Below are 20330 nucleotides of genomic sequence, written 5' to 3' on the forward strand. Positions count from 1 at the left end.
TACAAGCCTGGAACTTGAGCTTATCCGGCAGACTGCGTACTTTTGTATACTTATTTGCACCGAGTTGTTGGGGTGCAGAAGACCCTGTTTGGGTCTATAGAAGACAACCCTGTTTGGATCCACAGAAGAAGACCCTGTTTGGGTCTACAGAAGAAGACCCTGTTTGGATCTACAGAAGAAGACCCTGTTTGGATCTACAGAAGAAGACCCTGTTTGGGTCTACAGAAAGAAGACCCTGTTTGGGTCTACAGAAGTAGATGCAGGGTCTACAGAAGACTCCCTTTCGGTCTATAGAAGAAGATCCTGTTTGGGTCTACAGAAGAAGACCCCATTTGGGTCTATAGAAGAAGACCCTGTTTGGGTCTACAGAAATAGACCCTGTTTGGGTCTACAGAAAAAGACCCTGTTTGGGTCTACAGAAAAAGACCCTGTTTGGGTCTACAGAAGAAGACACAGGGTCTACAGAAGACCCCGTTTGGGTCTACAGAAGAAGAACCCGTTTGGGTCTACAGAAGAAGAACTCGTTTGGGTCTACAGAAGAAGAATGCCTTTGGGTCTACAGAAGAGGAAACCCGTTTGGGTCTACAGAAGAATACCCTGTTTAGGTCTGCAGAAGAAGACCCTGTTTGAGTCTGCAGAAGAAGAACCTGTTTGAGTCTACAGAAGAAGAACTGCGAGCCAGGCCTTCTCATCCACATCAGTGTCTGACCTCACAAATGCACCTCTGGAGGAACGGTCAAACACTCCCATAGACGCACTTCTAAACCTTGTAGACAGCCGTCCCAGAAGAGTTGAAGCTGTTATAGCTGCAAAAGGTGGGCCAACTCAATATTGAACCTAGACTGGGATACCAGTAAATTTCATGCGCGTGTAAAGGCAGGTGTCCCAATACTTTTGGTTTTATCATGTGTAAAAACATGTATGAAAAAAAATAATGCTTTTTTAAGAAAATGTGTTGTAGCACCATAAATGTGTTGTACTTGGAATGTTGATACACTTGTTTATTTGTAAATTTATTTCTGTATTGATGTGTAGCGCTGCACTTTATATATAAGAAACTTATTTTTATGACACAAGGAGGTTAAAATGAAGAGAGAAAATGATTTAGGCTTTTGAGTGAAGCAATTCATATTTAACGTAATCCTTTTCCTGGCCGGAGCCTTTCTCTCGCTGAGCCCACGCCTTATTGTGGGTTTATGGCTTGACCATTGGGGCCGCCATCTGTGCCAGGAGCCCAGAAGCAAAGCCACAGTGTGAGGGCGGAGAGCGGCACCTCTCCAGAAGTCGGGCACTGCCATGTGCTCGTCCTCCCTCATTGCTGAGGTTTTCCTGGCTGGGAATCTCGTCTGACATGTGGATCGGCGATCCCAGGGAGAGCGGACTGAAGTCTCCCCCACGTGTAATGTTGAAGGATTTTTTATTTATTTTTTAGTGAGTGGCGTGTGAAACACACCCAAAAACTCCACCCGGTGCCAAAAAAAGTGCACACACATAAATAGTGACACAAAACGTGCAACGGGTATTACACTGTCCTCCACTAGGAAGGACCTTACCCTGATCCTCCCGGGGCGTTTGGCTCCTGACGGGGACTGAGGTACTCACTTGGTCCATCTGGCCGAAACCAGATGGACCCCTTTCTCTGGAGGGTTTGCCGAAACAGACCCTCCCAAGTACTCGGGACTCCCCCGAAGGGAGACCCCATGAGAGAGAGGGCGAACTAATCCAGAAGGCCATGTCCACCCACTCCCAAGACCTTTAGGGTAGGCCCGAGGACCCACACCCTACTAATGTGACAAACGTGTAACAAACAACAAAAAGATACAAAAAATGTGACAAACACAGGGGGTAAATAAATAGAAAGTGGGGAGAAGGAAGGTGGGAGAAGTGAAAGTGGCCATTGTGCGATACAATGACCGGCCCTTCGGGCAGGAATCAAAAAATCCTCTGGTCCTAGCCAGGTGCGAAAAAAGTGACCGAGGTGCCAAATCTCAAAGTGCCCCTCAACACTTGTGCGAGTTCTGGCCCCCCTGGACTGCCACTCCAGGGGCACATTCACCACAGGCTTTTCTCTCAACCCTGACCAACAGCCCGGACCGATGCAGCCCCACCCCAGTCAGGAAGGTATCAGAACACTGAGAGCCTATGGAAAGACCAAATTGACAAAGCCTCCACCATCGCTTTCATCTAATTATATTCAGTGGTACCGGCCAATTCCCCTCACTAACACCGAAAGGCTTTCCCAACCGAAAAACTGAAAGGGGCAGAAACTACACAAATCTATGCCAGGACAGGGACCCGACCCTTCGGCCAGACCCAGTGGTTCTCAATCCTCACCAGGAGGCTTCCCTTTCGGCTTTCTCTAAAGATGGCCTAGAAACGTCCCTCCATTCATCGAGCAGTAAGCTTTCGGTCCACCCTGATACTAACTGTTCAGGTTGCCATTACGCCAAGAAGGTTTTGCATAGCCACCGCTATCCCTAATCCACCACTGTGGACCAGGGATAGTTAGCATAGCGCCACCTCTTGGCAGCTGATAAGAACAGATCATATCGAAAATCCATGGCATGTGAAACACACTCAAAAACTTCACCCGGTGCCAAAAAAATGTGCACAACATAAAGAGGTGACACAAAAACGTGCAACGGGTGTACACAAGCCCTCTAAAATCAGACATTGCCAAGGGTATTTACACTTTGGTCCATCTGGCCAAAATCAGACGGACCCCTTTCTCTGGAGGGTCTGCCGAAACAGACCCACCCAAGTACTAGGTGGTGCTCCCCCAAAGGAAGACCCCATTAAAGAAGGCGAACTAAGCCAGAAGGCCATGTCCACCCGATCCCAAGACTTTCAGGGCAGGCCCGAGGACCTACACCCTACCAGCGCCACCTCTTGGCAACTGATAAGAACAGATACTACAGTTGATCTTAGCCAAAAGACTGAGAAGCGATGTTGTAATGTTGAAGGATTATAATTTTTTTTGAAAAGCCCATGGCGTGTGAAACACACCCAAAAACTCCACCTGGTGCCAAAAAAAGTGCACACACATAGAGAGTGACACAAAACTTGCAACGGGTGTTACACTTGTCCTCCATAAGGAAGGACCTTACTCTGATCCCCCGGGGCGTTAGGCTCCGGATGGGGACTGAGGTACTTCACATAGTCCATCTGGCCGAAACCAGACGGACCCCGTTCTCTGGAAGGTCTGCCGAAACAGACCCACCCAAGTACTAGGTGGGGCTCCCCGAAGAGAGACCCCATGAGAGCAGGTGAACTAAGACAGAAGGCCATGTCCACCCACTCCCAAGACGTTCAGGGCAGGCCCAAGGACCTACACCCTACTGATCACACGTATTGCGAAACGCCCGTTAACTGCGTTACTCGCAATCCAAGGTTTACTGTACCCCCTGTTAGGGGGTGGATTCATGATGGCCTGCACTCATTGTATGTCCAGAGCCTGGGGACATCTGCTGGCAAAGATATATTACTGGAGAGGACAGCTCATGATTGAAGGTGAGTATTGCAGCAAAAAAGATATTTTTTTCCCCCAGCTAAAAAAAATATTTCGGAGCCGGGGTTTATTACTGAAGCCTTTAAAAATTGAGCGATATTGTATCTCTTTCCTGTTTCCCACCATATATCCCTGCGAATGATACACAGCTATGTAGGAATAGGGTTGTCACACTGTCAGGCACACACACACACACACGCTGATTTTCTGTCCAGTGCCAGCGTGGTTTCTGCATGTTGCATTGATCTGCATTTGGCATAAGACGTCTCCTGCGTGCGCCTTTAAGCATCACCAGAGAGCCGCGTGACCGCGCCAGCGCCCTCCTGAGAGCAGACGAGGCAATGCGGTCTGTGACGCACATCCTGTTTGTGTGGAGATGCAGCATACGCTATGTGTGATCTCTGGCACGGCAAGGCGCTTCTCCCTCTCTATTTACATAGGTGTGGTGACTGGGCCGGGCCCGTCTGGTAAACGCTTTTGTGGGTTTGACTTGTATCCATTCCTGACGATGCTCTGCCAGTCCTGCCATGCTGCAGCCAGGCTCTGCGTGTCTCCGTCTAACTGGTTATTACAGATACATTCACTTTCTCCACTCCGCTATGGAAATCCTGGGAATGGATCCCGCAGATGGATGGAGCCGGGCACGTCGGATGCAGATTTTTGCTCCTTAAAATAGAGCCGTCTGCAAAATCAGAAATGACATGTATGGGACGATAGAGTCAGGCAGCGTCTTTATCATAGTAACCCCCCGCCAGGCGTAACCTAGTTTTATTACCTCAGGGTTTGACAAATTTGCTTGGAATCTAGGAGCCAGCTAAAAAAGTTAGGAGCCAGAAAACGCGCCCTGTGCCGCCAAGCTCGCGCGCAGAAGCGAACGCATACGCAAGGAGCGCCCGCATATGTAAACGGTGTTCAAACCACACATGTGAGGTATCGCCGCGATCGTTAGAGCGAGAGCAATAATTCTAGCCCTAGACCTCCTCTGTAACTCAAAACATGCAACCTGACAACAAAAAAATTTCCCTTTTAAGACGTATGGAGACGGGTGGGGGCCATCTTGCCCTCAATCGTCTCCACACACAGCAAGGGACAGGACCGGATCGCCTCCGCCGCTACCGACGGCTCCGGTAAGCGGCGGAGGGCATCAGGAGGGAAGGGGCCCTCTCCTTCCGCCGATAAAAGTGATCTAGCGGCGAATCCGCCGCAGAGACCACTTTTATCTTGTAGAGGCTCGCCCACTGAAGAAGAGGATACCGGGGTTATGGTAGCTAGCTGCTGCCATAACAACGGTATTATTCTTCAAAGTCATCACGTAAAACTGCGGCCGGCGGTCCGTAAGTGGTTAACATCTCAAGAGACCTAGAAGGCTTGTACCTATAATTGGACAGCATTCCCTGAAGAAGCCTGATATATGGGCGAAACATGTTGGGAACTCCATTCTACAGTGCCGTATCCATAAAACTTTATTGATGTGTACTTGCCACTTGTTATTTTTTAATAATTTTGTATTTGCTCTTTAACCACTTCCTGCGCAAGGACATCATATTCTGGACTTTCAGTGGGGAGATCTGAATGATGGGGGCAGCTACAGGCATCGTTCAGATATCCATCTCTTCAGCCAGTGATCCTGCGCACCATAAGAACGATCATAGCGGCAGTTCCACCGCTTGATCGTTCTTATAGGCGACGGGAGGGGACGTCCCCCCTCCCGCCGCCATCCGGTGCTTCTCCAGGCTCTCCCGTGCCATCGGAGACCCGGAGAAACGATCTGCCGGCACCGGATGGGAGGCATAGAGATGACTGGTGATCAGATGGTCAGCAGTCATCTCTATGATCGTCGGAGGCCCGGGCGCGATGTTATGATGTCACGCCTGGGTACCGGAATGTAAACAAAGCCGCAATTGCGGCTGTAAGCATGAGATCCGTGAATTTTTTTTCCCGATCTCATGCTTTCCAGCTTGGAGGAGAGATGTGGGGGGAGGGGACGGTCTTATTGACTCCACATGTCTCCATAAAGAGGACCTGTCACACACTATTCCTGTTACAAGGGATGTTTACATTCCTTGTAATAGGAATAAAAGTGATCAAAGTGATCAAAAAATAAAATGTAAAAATAAAATAAATGAAGTAAAAAAAATGTTTAAACGCCCCTGTCCCCGGTAGCTCGCGCTCAGAAGCGAACGCACACACAAGTCCCGCCCACATATGTAAATGCCGTTCAAACCACACATGTGAGGTATCGCCGCGTGAGTTAGAGCGTGTGCAACAATTCTAGCACTAGACCTCCTCTGTAACTCGAAACTGATAACCTGTAAAAACAAAATTAAGCGATGCCTATGGAGATTTTTAAGTACCGAAGTTTGGCTCCATTCCATGAGTCTGCGCATTTTTAAAGCGTGACATGTTTAGGTATTTATTTACTCGGCGTAACTTCATCTTTCACATTATACAAAAAAAATTGGGCTAACTTTACTGTTTTGATTTTTTTTAATTCATGAAACTGTTTTTTACCCCAAAAAAGGCATTGGAAAAATTATTGCCGTGCGAGATAAAAAGTTGCAATGACCACCATTTTATTCCCTAGGGTGTCTGGTAAAAAAAAACATATATATGGGGCCGGATTCACAAAGAGTTATGCCGGCGTATCAGTAGATACGCCGACGTAACTCGGAATCTAAGCCGTCGTATGTTTAAGTGTATTCTCAAACTGAGATACACTTAAACCTAGCTAAGATACGACGGCCTGCGCCGTCGTATCTTAGGGTGCAATTTTTCCGCTGGCCGCTAGATGGCGCTTCCGTAGATTTACGTGAAGAATATGCTAATTAGGTAGATACACCGATTCACAAACGTACGTACGCCTGGCGCTATTTTTTTACGGTGTTTACGTTAGACTTTTTCGGCGTAAAGTTGCTTCTGCTCTTATGAGGCGTACGCAATGTTAAGTATGGACGTCGTTCCCGCTTAGAATTTTGAAATTTTTACGTCGCTTGCGTAAGTCGTTCGTGAATAGGGCTGTACGTAAGTTACGTTCACGTCTAAAGCATTGACGATTTGCGGCGGAATTTCGAGCATGCGCACTGGGATTCTTTTACGAACGGCGCATGCGCCGTTCGTAAAAAACGTCGATCACGTCGGGTCACCAATAATTTACATAAAACACGCCCCCTCATCCTCATTTGAATTAGGCGCGCTTACGCCGGCCCCATTTACGCTACGCCGCCTTAAGTTAGGAGGCAAGTGCTTTGTGAATACAGCACTTGCCTCTCTAACTTACGGCGGCGTAGCGTAAATACGATACGCTACGCCGCCGTAAAAATGCGTGGACCTACTTGAATCCAGCCCATAGTGTTTGGGGGTTCTGAGTAATTTTCTAGCAAAAAAAAATTATGATTTTTGCATATAGGAGAGAAGTGCCAGAATAGGCGCGGTATGGAAGTGGCTAAATAAAAAAAAAAATGGTATATGTTATAGTTGGCTGCGTTTTGATGGCATGGCACAGTGGCTGCGTTTGATGGGCACAGTGGCTGCGTTTGATGGGCACAGTGGCTGCATTTGTGAGGCTGCAATTTTTTTTTCCGTTTGCGCCCCCCAAAAATTTTGAGCACCAGCCGCCACTGAGTAGAGGTGAGAAAGATCCCGGAGAATGGAAATAATTTTACAGATTTTTTTGGCAGATAAAACAAGTTAGTGGTGTTTACTGCATAGTTTACAGTTTTCCTAAACCTACCCCGGTGTAAGCCGGCTGGAGACATTTTAATATAGAACTTCGCTGATTCCGGCTGCATACAGAGAGACACAGAGCAGATTTCCTATACGACCGCCGCCAAGTCGCTGCCGCTCGTCCTATATTTACGTTACCACGTGCCAGCTCCAGCACACTGTCTAACACATGATAGGGGGGGGGGGGTGACCTTTTTTGTTTATTTTCCCTGGAAGCTCTTTATAGGTCCCATAAGGTAACGGCTTACCGTACGTAATCACCATGGCGGTTTTTGCGCCAGCTTCCTCAGAGCCTGTCCTGCAGTAAACACAATCATATTTGGCACTGGGATTTACTGCCCACCCTGCGTATGTACCGGAGGGGGGTTGTTAGTGGTTCCAGTGGCGTCACTAGGGTTGGTGTCACCTGGTGCGGAAAAAATTGGTGTCACCCCCCTGTCCACCAACTATAGTTCCCCCTCAGTACAGACCCCCCTCCACTAACTACAGCCCCCCCCTCCCGCAGTATAGATCCCCTCACTAAGTACAGACTACCCTCTGTCAGTATAGACCCCCCCCCTCCCCACTAAGTATAAACCCCCCTCCCTCAGTACAGACCATCCCCTGTTAGTATAGACCCCCCTCAGTACAGACCCCTCCCTCAGTACAGACACCCCTCATCAGTACAGACACCCCCATCAGTGTAGAATCCCCCCTCTTAGTGCAGACACCCCCCTTTAGTGCAGACCCCCATCAGTATAGCACCCCCCCTTAGTTCAGACCCCCCCATCAGTATAGAATCCCCCCCTTGGTACAGACCCCCCATCAGTATGGACAACCGCCTTAGTTCAGACCCCCCCATCAGTATAGACACCCCCCTTAGTTCAGACCCCCCATCAGTATAGACACTCCCCTTCGTTCAGACCCCCATCAGTATAGACAGGCCCCCATCAGTATACACACCCCCATTAGTTCAGACCCCCCCCCATCAGTATAGACACCCCACATATCCCCCCAGCACTCTGACCCCTCTACACCCCAGATATCCCCCCAGCACTCTGACCCCTCTACACCCCAGATATCCCCCCAGCACTCTGACCCCTCTACACCCCAGATATCCCCCCAGCACTCTGACCCCTCTACACCCCAGATATCCCCCCAGCACTCTGACCCCTCTACACCCCAGATATCCCCCCAGCACTCTGACCCATCTACACCCCAGATATCCCCCCAGCACTCCCCTCTACACCCCAGATATCCCCCCAGCACTCTGACCCCTCTACACCCCAGATATCCCCCAGCACTCTGACCCCTCTACACCCTAGATATCCCCTACCTCCTACCTACTTGATTGTGGGGGCCCCAGAGCATTGCTTTGCCCAGGGGCCCATGATGCTATTTAGACAGCCCTGCCTCCAGAACATCAGCAATCATACAAATATTGTAGCAAAGATCAAAATCAGCTGATCCCTTGAATTATTACGATCCAAGTCTTTACTGTTGGGTGGAATTAAACTGCCCAGTTGATTGTGTGGAATGCAGAAGCAGGACAATGTCCTAGGCGAAATGTTACAGAAAGTTATTTTTCTGGCAAACAATTCCTTCGGTAACAAAGAGCAGACACAAACAAACAATACGGCAGGTTTGGAATATCTAATCCTCCAGAATGCCCCCAATTTGTGCAGACAGCGGAATTCCATGTAAGAGGTGTGCAGGGTACGGTCCGTGCAAAGTAACATCTGGCTGTGTCTGTGTCCGCAGGGGAGAAAATGTCTTTGGGCCGCCAAGAAGCATTTGAAATCTTCAAGCGCGATTATCCGGATAGAGTCGGCATTGAAGACAACAAAGCGCTCCTCAAGCAAAGGTAACGTTTCTGGTACGGCAAGGGCAACATTCCACCATTGTTCACAGAAGAATACTAGGCATGTACAGGGATGGAGGCCTGGGGTAGTTCCATCACACGCCTCATGGAAAGTCCCAACCTTATCCCCACTTTTTTTACACTATCCAGGGATGGAGATGTGTTTCAGGAGTGGAATTAAGGGCCAGATTCACAGCAGAGATACTCCGTCGTATCTCTCAGAGTATCTATGCGCCTGATTCATAGAATCAGTTACGCATAGATATCCCTAAGATCGGACAGGTGTAATAGTTTTACACTGTCGGATCTTAGGATGCAATACCGCGGCCGCCGCTGGGGGGAGTTCGCGTCGTAAACCAGCGTCGGGTATGCAAATTAGGAGTTACGGCGATCCATGACGGATTTTCGCGTTCGCTACGTCGCTGCTAGTCTAGTTTCCCGTCGCAAAGTTAGTCGTCGTTTTAGGTGCCCTAACTTTTCACAGCACACGTATGTGCTGTATAAAGTATGGCCGTCGTTCCCGCGTCGAAATGTAAAAATTCACGTCATTTGCGTAAGACGTCCGGGAATACGGAAGTACGCTACGCACGTCGCCGTTCGAAAAAATGACGTCAGTTCGCGCAAAGCACGGCGGGAATTTTGAAACGGAGCATGCGCAGTACGTCCGGCGCGGGAGCACGCCTAATTTAAATGGCACACGCCCCTTAGAACTAGGCAGGCTTGCGCCGGACGCCGCCGGCATAAGTTTTCACGCAAGTGCTTTGTGAATCAGGCACTTGCGATGAAAACTTGCAGCGGTGTAAAGTATCTACGATACGTTACGCCGCCGCAGTTCTACCTGAATCTGGCCCTATGTTCCTCCACAGATCTATCACCGACAGTTAATTATGCATTGTCATTTTTTGACTAGCTGACCCAGGTTGATGTGGTCCGCCTTTAGTTTGGTGGTGTTTTGGTTTGGTAGGCATGTTTGGTTCCACTCTTGCATTTCTTTTGTTTTTTCCAGTGCTCTTTTTTGCTAGACCAACTATAGGTAGGGGCAGGTTTAGGTGATCACCTGCCCCTTATCTATTGATTAGCACTCCTGTGCTTGAGACGTTAAAATTCATAGTTAGGACTAGAGGTCGACCGATATATCGGCCTATATTTGGCCGATTTTTATCCAGATTAGGCCGATATTTTACATGGCCGCTAGCGGTGCCATGGATCCGGAGCTAGGCCGAAGCCACGGCCTTTCCTGATGCTGTAACCGCAGCGGCAATCTGCGGATCCGCAGATTGCCGCCGCGGTCACAGCATCAGGAAAGACCGCGGCTTCGGCCTAGTTCCGGAGCCGCTGCCATCTTGGTAAACCCAGCGCGGTGGCCCTCCTCTCTGTTTACGCCCACAGAGGAGGATTGGCCCGCGCTCGTGGGACACACACCGCTCTTTGGTGTCTGTAGCCGGGAGGGGTGTCTATACTGGAGGGAGAGGGGGTCTGTACTGAGGGGGGTGACACCATTTTTTTTGCACCAGTGCCACCTGCCAGTGCCAATTAGTGCCATTTGCCATCCAGTGCCATCTGCCAGTGGCAATACCAGTGCCACCATCAAGTGCTAATTAGTGCCACCTTCCATCCAGTGCCATCTGCCAATGCCACCTGCCAGTGCCAATACCAGTGCCACTATCCAGTGCCAATAAGTGCCACCTTCCATCCAGTGCCACCTGCCAGTGCGATCAAGTGCCACCTACCAGTGCCAACTAAAGCCATCAGTGCCACCTACCAATGCCAACCAGTGCTAACTATTGCCTGCCAGTGCCAATTAGTGCCACCTGCCAGTCAGTGCCAACCAGTGCCACTTGCCAGTGCCACCTGCCAGTGCCATCTGCCAATCTGTGCCACCTGCCAGTGTCAATAAGTGCCACCTGCCAATCAGTGCCATCTGCTAGTACCATCTTTCAGTGCCATCCAGTGCAACCTGCCAGTGCCAATAAGTGCCTTCTGCTAGTGCCATATTCCAGTGCCAATTAGTGCCATCCAGTGCCACGAGCCAGTGCCACCAAAAAAAAAAAAAAAAATCGGCCTAAAATATGGGCCGCAAAAACCTCCATCGGCCGCACAGATTTCTAAATATCGGCATCGGCCAGAGAAAAACCCATATCGGTCGACCTCTAGTTAGGAATGCAGTACACAGAGAGCCTTGACGGGGCCTGCAGCTTACACAGGTATTTGCAAATACATGCAACTAAACCTCTGTTTTAGTGCATACAGCTAGACAGATTAATTTGGTTTATTGCTTTTTTGATTGGTAACTTTGAGCCTGGCTATTATGGAAAAAAAAATTATATTCCATATATATATATTTAATTGCATACTGCTAAAAACGCATATCATTTAAAGTCCCAAAACCTCCCCCCCCTTCTATCCATTTACAGGGATGGAGGCCTGTGGTAGTTCTATCACATGCCTCATGAAAAGTCCCAAACTTATCCCCTCTTTTTTACACTAGGCATTCAGGATGAGCCGAACAAACCCCCACCCCGGTTTAGGTCTGGTATGGATTTTAGGGCGAACCCTGCGCCAAAATAAAAAAAATGGCGTAGGGGTCCCCCCAAAAATCCATACCAGACCCTTATCTGAGCACGCAACCTGGCAGGCCGCAGGAAAAGAGGGGGGACGAGACCCCCCCCCCTCCTGAACTGTACCAGGCCACATGGCCTCAACATGGGAAGGATGCTTTGATGGGGACAAGGGCTTCATCCTCTCAACCCTTGCTCGGTGGTTGGGGGAGTCTGCGGGCGGGGGGGCTTATCGGAATCTGGAAGCCCCCTTTAACAAGGGGACCCCCAGATCCCGGCCCCCCTATTTGAATTGGTAACGGGGTACATTGTACCACTACCATTTCACAAAAAAAATGTCCAGCTTAGACCAATGTAACTATGTACAGTATCCACTAGGGTTGTCCCGATACCACTTTTTTGAGACCGAGTACAAGTACCGATACTTTTTTTTCAAGTACTCGCCAATACCGAATACCGATTTTTATTTTTTAAATTATTTATTGCAAATGTATTTTTCTTTTTTTTAATTAGCCCTGTTGGGGGTCTTTGGAGAGATATGTCCCATCATTGGTGTCAGTGGGAGGAATAGTGTCCCATCATTGGTGTCAGTGGGAGGAATAGTGTCCCATCATTGGTGTCAGTGGGAGGAATAGTGTCCCATCATTGGTGTCAGTGGGAGGAATAGTGTCCCATAATTGGTGTCAGTGGGAGGAATAGTGTCCCATCATTGGTATCAGTGGGAGGAATAGTGTCCCATCATTGGTATCAGTGGGAGGAATAGTGTCCCATAATTGGTGTCAGTGGGAGGAATAGTGTCCCATCATTTGTGTCAGTGGGAGGAATAGTGTCCCATCATTGGTGTCAGTGGGAGGAATAGTGTCCCATCATTGGTGTCAGTGGGAGGAATAGTGTCCCATCATTGGTGTCAGTGGGGGAATAGTGTCCCATCATTGGTATCAGTGGGAGGAATAGTGCCCCATCATTGGTGTCAGTGGGAGGAATAGTGTCCCATCATTGGTATCAGTGGGAGGAATAGTGCCCCATCATTGGTGTCAGTGGGAGGAATAGTGTCCCATCACTGGTGTCAGTGGGAGGAATAGTGCCCCATCATTGGTGTCAGTGTGAGGAATAGTGCCCCATAATTGGTGTCAGTGGGAGGAATAGTGTCCCATCATTGGTGTCAGTGGGAGGAATAGTGTCCCATCATTGGTGTCAGTGGGAGGAATAGTGTCCCATCATTGGTGTCAGTGGGAGGAATAGTGCCCCAAGTGTACATTGGAGTTCCCTGGATTTGTATATATTTTATTATGGGGACACCCCAATGTGATCAGGAGAACCCCATCGCTCTGTAATCAGTGAGAACAGAGACAGGAACCTTAGCAGGGTTCTCTCGTTGTTGGGGGTCCTAAAGAACTCTAAGGAACCAACGGGGGGCCACCAGACTTCATGTGGGACTAACATGTAAATTCCTTGCGGAGTGACCCTTTAAACGGACGTCTCGGCATTACAGCAGCTTTTATATCACATTTCTATGTGAATGTTTAATACTTTCTTGTTTATTAGCTCAGCAGATGTCAGGAGGCTACAAACCGCCATGATGATGTCACTCTATAGAAATAAGCGGCGCTTTCCTGCCGGGTAATTACAGGATCACATCTAATGCAATCCATTCCATGTGGCCCCGCAATGTGGCAAGGAGTGACCCCGGATCGCTGGAAAGAGGAAGGCCAATTAGTGTTACTCATCCATTACTTCCAGCACAGGAGCTTCTCATTGTTCTGCCGTTCTTTCCTATATGGGGGGTCTTTGGTGGAGACGGAGCCCCCCACATACAGGCTGATCCCAGGATACACGGAGCTGTATATCAGAACAGACACAGGAGCCGATTAGTGACCTGGCTTTTCTGTACTTCAGTACAGCTTGGTCACTTCCCCGCCCCCTTAGCCTGCGATTGGACAGTGATGAGGCCCCCTTAGCCTGCGATTGGACAGTGATGAGGCCCCCTTAGCCTGAGATTGGACAGTGATGAGGCCCTTAGCCTGCGATTGGACAGCGGTGAGGCCCTTAGCCTGCGATTGGACAGTGGTGAGGCCCTTGGCCTGTGATTGGACAGTGGTGAGACCCTTGGCCTGTGATTAGGCACTTAGGGCTAGATTCAGATACAATGGCGTATCTTTAGTTAGGCGTAACGTATCCTATTTACGCTACGCCGCCGCAACTTAGACAGGCAAGTACAGTATTCACAAAGCACTTGCTCCGTAAGTTGCGGCGGCGTAGCGTAAATGGGCCGGGGTAAGCCCGCGTAATTTAAAGTTGGCTGGTAGGGGGCGTGTTGTATGGTAATGAATTGTGACCCCACGTAAATGACGCGCCTAACTAACGGCGCATGCATGATTGGACCGTGATGAGGCCCTCAGCCTGTGATTGGACAGTCATGAGGCCCTCAGCCTGTGATTGGACAGTGATGAGGCCCTTAGACTATCTGCCCGGTTCCGAGGCAACAGTGAGGTGTATCTGATTCTATGAATCAGTCGCAAAGATACGATGGCGCACATTCGGACTTACGACGGCGTACGTGGAGATACGCCGTCATAAGTCCTTTGTGAATCTGGCCCTTAGCCTGTGATTGGACAGTGAAGAGGCCCTTGGCCTGCGATTGGACAGTGATGAGGCCCTTGGCCTGCGATTGGACAGTGATGAGGCCCTTGGCCTGCGATTGGACAGTGATGAGGCCCTTAGCCTGCGATTGGACAGTGATGAGGCCCTCGGCCTGCGATTGGACAGTGATGAGGCCCTCGGCCTGCGATTGGACAGTGATGAGGCCCTCAGCCTGCGATTGGACAGTGATGAGGCCCTTGGCCTGCGATTGGACAGTGATGAGGCCCTCGGCCTGCGATTGGACAGTGATGAGGCCCTTAGCCTGCGATTGGACAGTGATGAGGCCCTTGGCCTGCGATTGGACAGTGATGAGGCCCTTAGACTATCCGGCCGTTTCCGAGGCTCTTCAGCCCCCCCCCCCCCCCACCACCACCTCTGGCCACATGCGGTATTGCATGCCATTATTTTGCGGACCTTACTTTGTACAGTAAACATTTATGGGGTCAAATCCAGATACACCACCAGCTAAAACTTTATTTTTTGATCAAAGAAAGCTTTAAAAAGTTTGGAGACCTCAGGCAAAGAGTAAGAGACCGTCCATGTACAATATTAAAGGCTCGATGGGTGATGGGAATGGAGAATGTGGGCCGGATCCCCTGAGAACACACCGAGCCCCACATACCCCAAGGCTTTTCCTCCGGGCCGCCATGCCCTGCAGTCACACTCTATCCCGGCTTGCTGTACCAGACATGAGATCTGGAGAAACCACAAGTGGTGCTGTAGAGGTTCCTGAAGAACATGCCACCCTCCTCCGGTGCTGTCTCTGGTTTCTGCCTCTTACTAGGTGGTTGGACTAATTGCAGTGCGCGGTTATACGGAGCGCCCACAGTGTTTATTCTGATGTGTCGCTCCGAAAAACGAAGGATGATTCATGTGTCCGCTATTCCCAGACACTCCTCCACCTTGCAATTCTAAATTAACCCTTGATTACTTGGGTGTTTGTTTTAAAGTGAAATTATAACGGTTTGTGGCCAATTTATTTTTTTCGCTTTTTATTTTATTTAACCACTTCAATACCGGGGCACTTACCCCCCCCCCCCCTTCCTGCCTAAACCAATTTTCAGCTTTCTGCGCTGTCGCTGTTTAAATGACATTTGCGCGGTCATGCTACTCTGTACCCAAACAGAGTTTTTATCACTTTGTTCCCACAAATAGAGATTTATTTTGGTGGTATTTGATCTCCTCTGCGGTTTTTATTTTTTTTGCTAAACAAATATTTTGAAAAAAATAAAAGTTTTGCTTTTGTTATAAAATTTAGTAAATAAGTAAGTACGTTTTCTCCTTCACTGATGGCCACTAATAAGGCGGCACCGATGAGGTGGCACCAATAAGCGGGCACTGACGGTGGGCGCTGATGAGCACTGGTAGGCGGCACTGATATGCAGCACTGATGGGCATTGATAGGCGGCACTGATGGGCATTAATGGGTGGCACTAATGGGTACTGATAGGCGACACTGATGGGCACTGAAAGGCTGCAAAGATGGGTACTTATGGGTGGCACTGATGGGCGGCACTGATGGGCATTGATACGTGGCACTGATATGCGACACTGATAGGCATCCCTGGTGGCACTGGCAGTGGTAGGCATTGTGAGTGGGCACTGATTGGCAGCTGCCTGGTCACAGATTTGCATTTCCCTGGTGGTCGAGGAAAAGCCGACACGAATATAAGCCTAATTTTACCAAAAAAAAATGGGAAAACTTATTGACTCGAGTATAAGCCTAGGGTGTCCATCTGCATGCCTCACTGTGCCTCACTGTGTCCATGTGAATTCCTCACTATGCCCATGCCTCACCGTGCCCATGCCTCACTGTGTCCATGACTAGACTGACTATTAACATGGGAGTCTATGGAAGGGGTGCCCGGGTTTGAATAATCGGTGCTCCCTGGTTGTAGGTCCCCCAGACAATAAACTTTGCATACTTGTAGAGGAGAAATTGTGCTACATGTGTGCCAAGTTTTGGGTCTAGGGGACCTACGACCGTCCGGTACCGTGTCCCCAAAGTCACCAGAGAAATGACAGTTTAACATGGGAGTCTATGGAAGGGGTGCCCGGCTTTGAAAGAGCGGGGCTAGTTTGGGGTCCAAGGACCTACGGCCGGCCGGTAACGGGTCACCATCAGAAGATCAGATGCAAAAAGGTGACTCGAGTATAAGCCGAGGGGGGCATTTTCAGCACAAAAAAATGTGCTGAAAAACTCGGCTTATACTCGAGTATATACGGTAAATGCCCCTGCATCAGTGAAAGTAAAATAAAATAAAAAAACATTGAAATGGTGATCAAAGCATTGAGGACACCATTGATCCTGACTAAATCTCCAACTCCATTTGCAGAAATGCAGCCCCAAACTTGCAGGGAACCTCTACCGTGCTTCACAGTTGGCTGCAGACACTCATTATTGTGCCGCTCTCCAGGCCTTCCCTCAACATACTGCCTCCCGCTACAGCTAAATATTTCACCTTGTGACACCTCAGTCCAGAGCTCTCAGGAACGATTAATCCGACATAGACAGAAGTTCAGTAAAAATTGCACTATTTAATAAAATTGGTATAAACAGAGCAAACATAGTCAAAACATAGCCGGTGTTCGGTAACCAGGACGGGTAGTCAGAACAAGCCAGAGAAACAAGAGTCCAGAGATCAGCGAAGTTGGGTGCAGCAAACAGGATCAGGAACCAGAAGGTAAGTGAGCCAAGCAAAAGTCTTACACAGCGCAGAGACTCCGGATATGTTGACCAAGGCAAAGGCACAGAAGATCTGATCCAAGGAGTTTATATAACCAGCAGCTCTCGCTGACGAGCAGGAAAGCTCTGAGCTCTGAGAAGAAAGGGCTGAGCCCATCCCTGACAAGAGCACCTGCTGCCATTTTTCTGCCCCCCAGTTCCTATGTTTTCCTGCATAGTTGAGTCACTTAGCCTTATTTAAATGTTAGGTTTGGCTTTTTGGCCATAGTTCTTTCATTAGGACCACTTCTGGCCAGATTTCTGCAGACAGTAGATGGGTGTACCTGGGTGCCACTGGTTCTGCCAGGTCTGTGCTGATGGTACTGCTGGACATTTTCCGATGTGGAAGGGAACTTTCTTTGTGCTCTGGTTCAAATCAGTTGGTGGAGGGGGGATTATGGTGGGGGGTTGTTTTTCAGGGGTTGGTCTTGGCCCCTTAGTTCCAGTGAAGGGAGCACTTAAGACATCAGAATACCAAGACATTTTGGACAATTTCATGCTCCCAACTTTGTGGGAGGAGTTTGGGGACGGCCCCTTCCTGTTCCAACATGACTGCGCACCAGAGCACAAAGCAAGGTCCATAAAGACATGGATGAGCGAGTTAGGGATGGAGGAACTTGAATGGCCTGCACAGAGTCCTGACCTCAACCCGATAGAACACCTTTGGGATGAATTATAGCGGAGACTGTGAGCCAGGCCTCCTCCTCTAAAACCATTCCCATAGACACCCTCCTAAACCTTGTGAACGGCCTTCCCAGAAGAGTTGAAGCTGTTATAGCTGCAAAGGGCGGGGCCAACTCAATATTGAACCCTACGGACTAAGACTGGGATGCCATTAAAATTCATGTGTGTGTGTATAAAGGCAGGTGTCCCAATACTTTTGACAATATAGTGTATTTAACCACTTAAGGACCGCCTCCTGCACATATACGTCGGCAGAATAGCACGGCTGGGCACAAGCACGTACAGGTACGTCCTCTTTAAGTGCCCAGCCGCAGGTCGCGAGCTGGTCCGAAGCACCGTGACCGTGGGACCCGCGAACCCGATCGCCGCTGGAGTCCCGCGATCGGTCCCCGGAGCTGAAGAACAGGGAGAGGTGAGTGTAAACACAGCTTCCCTGTTCTTCACTGTGGTGCCGTCATTGATCGTGTGTTCCCTGATATAGGGAATCACAATCAATGACGTCACACCTACAGCCACACCCCCTTACAGTTAGAAACACAGATGAGGTCACACTTAACCCCTTCAGCGCCCCCTTGTGGTTAACTCCCAAACTGCACTTGTCATTTTCACATTTTTAATGCATTTTTTGCTGTGAAAATGACAATGGTCCCAAAAATTTGTCAAAATTGTCCAAAGTTTCCGTCATAATGTCGCAGTCACGAAAAAAAATCGCTGATCGCCGCCAATAGTAGTAGTAAAAAAAAAAAATTTTTTATAAAAATGCAATAAAACTATCCCCTATTTTGTAAACACTATAAATTTTGCGCAAACTAATCGATATACGCTTATTGCGATTTTTTTTTTTTACCAAAAATAGGTAGAAGAATACGTATCGGCCTAAACTGAGGAAAAAAATATGTTTTTTTTTATATATTTTTTTGGGGGATATTTATTATAGCAAAAAGTAAAAAATATTGTTTTTTTTTTTTTTTCAAAATTGTCGCTCTATTTTTGTAGCGCAAAAACTAAAAACCGCAGAGGTGATCAAATACCACCAAAAGAAAGCTCTATTTGTGGGGGAAAAAAGGACGCCAATTTTGTTTGGGAGCCACGTCGCACGACTGCGCAATTGTCGGTTAAAGCGACGCAGTGCCAAATCGCAAAAACTGGCCCGGTCCTTTAGCTGCCTAAAGGTCTGGGGCTTAAGTGGTTAAAATGGAAGCTTTTGCTTAGTGTGAATGGAAGACATCTGAATCTTTTGAAAGGTTTCCTACTTCAGTAAAAACCCCCATGCTGTATATTTACATTTGATTCCTCCCTTGGATTATTACGATGGACATTATCATTAATAATAATCATTTCTTTTGTTTTTCTTAGGTTTGCAGAAGCCAAATCCTTGGGGGAAGAAGTGAATAATGTGAGGAAGAGAATCAGTGAGTACCGGTCTTCCTAGTAGGGATTTGGGATTTGTATGAGTCTGAATGAAGGATGTCGGAAGCACAACATACAAAGTGCATGTGTGGGTGACGTGCCTATTGATACTGATTTAGGGGGCAGAGGGCACTACTGTGGTGGGGGGAGGGGTTTATGTAAAAGGGGGGACAAAGATCACTACTGGCATGGGCAGGAAATACTATTGTGGGGGGGTTATTTGAAGGGGGGACTGTAACGAAATGTCCCACACTCCACTTGAGCTCATTCCTCCAATACCGCTTCCTTTCAGTCTGAATATAGATATCAGATATTCCAACCGCTTGCAAACCAAGAACTAGGCAGTACTCGTTTTGGCTGCTGAACATCAAACTGTTTATTGAAACACAGGTACACACAGGTAACACTCGGGACAATCCCCCCTCCCTTTGGGTGGACTGTCCAATCAGCAGGGAGAGCTGCTTTTACTTTTCTCCCAAGGCAGACAGACACAATAGAACAATGGAATACAGCCACACCCCAAACTACCCAGCAAAGAGTCCACAACAGTATGAGACAACATAGTATGAGACAATATACTAATATATATATATATATATATATATATATATATATATATATATATATAATGTGTCATTTTTTACAACCCATACGCGGCATTAGAGTAGTTGGTAAACATGAACGAGCCCTTATGCCAGCCATAGATGGATCGGATCTTGGCTGGTTCAGCAGGGACGGGCTAAGATTCTATCCTTCTATTGGGCAGGTAGGTTGTATTGAAGTCAATACATCATTCGACTTCAGTGCAACCAGCCTGTTGGATTTCCTATATGCAATCACTGACTGTGTTGATGGGGGGGGAACGAGCGATATTTGTTCCTTCAGCCCGTAGTGGAAAGAAAAGAAAACTGTCTAATCTCTGGGCAGCTTTGGTGCCATTTTTTTCGGGCACGTGATCCAAACACTCTGGGATTGTCACTATTAGGTGGATTTCGCTTTTCTAAACCTCCTGGGTTGTGGCAGGTGATGCAGAGGAATCGGATCCCTTTTTTCATTAAACAGCCATTATTAGTTGATCTGGGAGGTTCTCGTCTTTTGTGGAGATGAAAGGAAGGAGACTTTGTTGTGCAGCCAACTGGCCAGGAATCGTATTACTCAACCCACGTTCATGCCAAGAATAGTCCATTGAAATTGCTTGGTTTAATTAGATCCCAATTAATTTGCCATATTCTATATAAACAG

General features: G+C 48.4%; 1 protein-coding gene and 1 pseudogene across 1 annotated transcript in view; one reads left to right on the forward strand and one right to left on the reverse strand.

Moving 5' to 3' along the window:
• Window positions 1-20330, forward strand: part of KIF6 (kinesin family member 6) — a 336021-nt gene that overhangs the window by 228312 nt on the left and 87379 nt on the right. Inside the window, exons 14-15 of the mRNA XM_040347859.1 lie at window positions 8972-9074; window positions 19035-19090. Coding sequence (XP_040203793.1) covers window positions 8972-9074; window positions 19035-19090 — 159 coding nt within the window. The remainder of the gene's footprint in view (window positions 1-8971; window positions 9075-19034; window positions 19091-20330) is intronic.
• LOC120938721 lies at window positions 2770-2948 on the reverse strand (annotated as a pseudogene).

The sequence above is a fragment of the Rana temporaria genome, chromosome 4 (assembly GCF_905171775.1).
Source record: "Rana temporaria chromosome 4, aRanTem1.1, whole genome shotgun sequence".
In the NCBI taxonomy this organism is placed as follows: domain Eukaryota; kingdom Metazoa; phylum Chordata; class Amphibia; order Anura; family Ranidae; genus Rana; species Rana temporaria.